Source organism: Petromyzon marinus (genome assembly GCF_048934315.1).
Source record: "Petromyzon marinus isolate PM22_M1 ecotype Great Lakes invasive population chromosome 75 unlocalized genomic scaffold, UKy_Petmar_22M1.pri1.0 chr75_unloc.2, whole genome shotgun sequence".
NCBI classification, from domain to species: Eukaryota; Metazoa; Chordata; class Hyperoartia; order Petromyzontiformes; family Petromyzontidae; genus Petromyzon; species Petromyzon marinus.
This window is the reverse complement of record NW_027422614.1, coordinates 559,341-561,840: the sequence shown is the minus strand read 5'-3', so window position 1 is coordinate 561,840 and position 2,500 is coordinate 559,341. Positions and strand designations below refer to the sequence as shown.

The 2,500-nt window shown below is 63.1% G+C and overlaps 2 protein-coding genes across 2 annotated transcripts in view; one reads left to right on the top strand and one right to left on the bottom strand.

Annotated features, from left to right (window-relative positions):
* Nucleotides 1-2,500, top strand: part of LOC116937404 (E3 ubiquitin-protein ligase UBR4) — a gene marked incomplete at its 5' end in the record, with an annotated part of 266,747 nt that overhangs the window by 212,576 nt on the left and 51,671 nt on the right.
* The window catches only part of LOC142908165 (glyceraldehyde-3-phosphate dehydrogenase), a 22,528-nt gene that overhangs the window by 4,424 nt on the left and 15,604 nt on the right, over nucleotides 1-2,500 (bottom strand). Inside the window, exons 7-8 of the mRNA XM_076058463.1 lie at nucleotides 1,683-1,764; nucleotides 1,167-1,318 (exon numbers count right to left, since the gene is read on the bottom strand). Of these exons, the coding sequence (XP_075914578.1) occupies nucleotides 1,167-1,318; nucleotides 1,683-1,764 (234 nt within the window). The remainder of the gene's footprint in view (nucleotides 1-1,166; nucleotides 1,319-1,682; nucleotides 1,765-2,500) is intronic.

Genomic DNA, 2,500 nt, shown 5'->3' with positions numbered 1-2,500 from the left:
AGAGGGGGCGTGGTCAGGGGGGAGAAGGGGCAGTGGGAAAGGGGGCGGGGGCCAGGTTGAGAAGGGGCGTGGCCAGTGGAAGAGGGGGGAGGGGCGGGAGGAGAGGGGGGCGTGTCCAGGCGGAGATGGGTGGGATGGGCAGTGAGGTCATAGGTAGTTCACCACCCTGGCTGGCTCGGGTACGGCATGGTTTTGTGGCAATGGAAAAACGACGCTGAGAACCTGGGTACGATCCCTGGGTCTGAGTGTGGGTGGGGTTCACGGTGGCCCTGTGGGTGGGTAGGGTTCACGGTGGGGTTCACGGTGGCCGTGTGGGTGGGTGGGGTTCACGGTGGGGTTCACGGTGGGGTTCACGATGGCCGTGTGGGTGGGTGGGTTCACGGTGGCCGTGTGGCTGTGTGGGGTTCACGGTGGCCATGTGGGTGGGTGGGTGGGGTTCACGGTGGCCGTGTGGGTGGGTGGGGTTCACGGTGGCTGTGTGGGTGGGTGGGGTTCACGGTGGCAGTGTGGGTGGGTGGGGTTCACGGTGGCTGTGTGGGTGGGTTCACGGTGGCTGTGTGGGTGGGTGGGGTTCACGGTGGCTGTGTGGGTGGGTGGGTTCACGGTGGCCGTGTGGGTGGGTGGGGTTCACGGTGGCTGTGTGGGTGGGTGGGTGGGTTCACGGTGACCGTGTGGGTGGGTTCACGGTGGCCGTGTGGGTGGGTGGGTGGGTTCACGGTGACCGTGTGGGTGGGTTCACGGTGGCCGTGTGGGTGGGTGGGTGGGTTCACGGTGACCGTGTGGGTGGGTTCACGGCGGCCGCCTCTCACCCGTTGAGCTCAGGGATGACCTTGCCGACGGCCTTGGCGGCCCCGGTGGAGGCCGGGATGATGTTCTGGTGTGGGTGGGTGGGTGGGTTCACGGTGGCCGTGTGGGTGGGTGGGTGGGTTCACGGTGGCCGTGTGGGTGGGTGGGTGGGTTCACGATGGCCGTGTGGGTGGGTGGGGTTCACGGTGGCCGTGTGGGTGAGTGGGTGGGTTCACGGTGACCGTGTGGGTGGGTTCACGGTGGCCGTGTGGGTGGGTGGGGTTCACGATGGCCGTGTGGGTGGGTTCACGATGACCGTGTGGGTGGGTGGGTGGGTTCACGGTGACCGTGTGGGTGGGTTCACGGCGGCCGCCTCTCACCCGTTGAGCTCAGGGATGACCTTGCCGACGGCCTTGGCGGCCCCGGTGGAGGCCGGGATGATGTTCTGGTGAGCGCCGCGCCCGTCACGCCAAAGTTTGCCCGAGGGGCCGTCCACTGTCTTCTGGGTGGCCGTGTAGGCGTGCACCGTGGTCTGTCGTGGAGGGGGAGGGGAGATGGAGGGGAGGGGGAGATGGAGGGGGGGGAGAGGGGTGGGGGTAGTTGGGGGGGAGTAGTTGGGGGGGGAGGGGTGGGGGTGGAAGTGGGACAAGGAGGAGGAGGAGGAGAGGGGGGGGGGCAGTTAGTGGGAGTGTCCGCAGCACGTGGCTGGGCGAGTGTGTGCTGTGTGTACTGTGTGTGTGTACTGTGTGTATGCTGTGTGTGTATGCTGTGTGCTGTGTGTATGCTGTATGCTGTGTGTGTATGCTGTGTATGCTGTGTGTATGCTGTGTGTGTGCTGTGTGTACTGTGTATGCTGTGTACTGTGTGTGTATGCTGTATGTGCTGCTGTGTCTCACCATGAGCCCCTCCAGGATGACGAAGTTGTCGTTGATGACTTTGGCGAGCGGGGCCAGGCAGTTGGTGGTGCAGGAAGCGTTGCTGTGGGGGGTGAGTGGGGGGGTGAGTGGGGGGGGTGAGTGGGGGGGTGAGTGGGGGGGTGAGTGGGGGGTGAGTGGGGGGGTGGGGAGATCCAAATATGACATCGTTAAATAAAGGTCGAGATAGGGGCTCCCTCCCGTAACACACACACACACGTACACACACCTATTACACATACACACACATACACACACACATACACACGTACACACACATACACACACATACACACACATACACACACGTACACACACGTACACACATACACACACACGTACACACACGTACACACACACGTACACACACACGTACACACACAACAACAACCGCCATTCGCCACTAAGTGGCGGTGATGTCAAAACGACGCTTGTGCCAGGCCATGTGCACCTTGAGGCCACGTGGAGTGTCGAACGCCCGCGGGCAGGAGGTCACGGGGCAGACCCAGGTGCCACGGGTCGACTGACTGAGATGACTGAGATGACTGGCTGATGCATCACCTGTACCCCCTACTGTGCTAACCTGCTGTGCTTTAGCCACCCGGCGCTCCGCTCGTTGTTGTGAGCGTCGCTCCTCCGCCCTCAGTTGTTGTTGGAGGGCGACTGCCTCCAACTGCCCAGTAGCGTCCTTCACGAGCCTCATCGACAGAGGCCGATCTTGACACCGCTGGTACCAGTCATCGGCAAGTCCACTCAGCTCCACGTCCTCCTGTACCACGTCACTCCATCTCTTCTCTAGC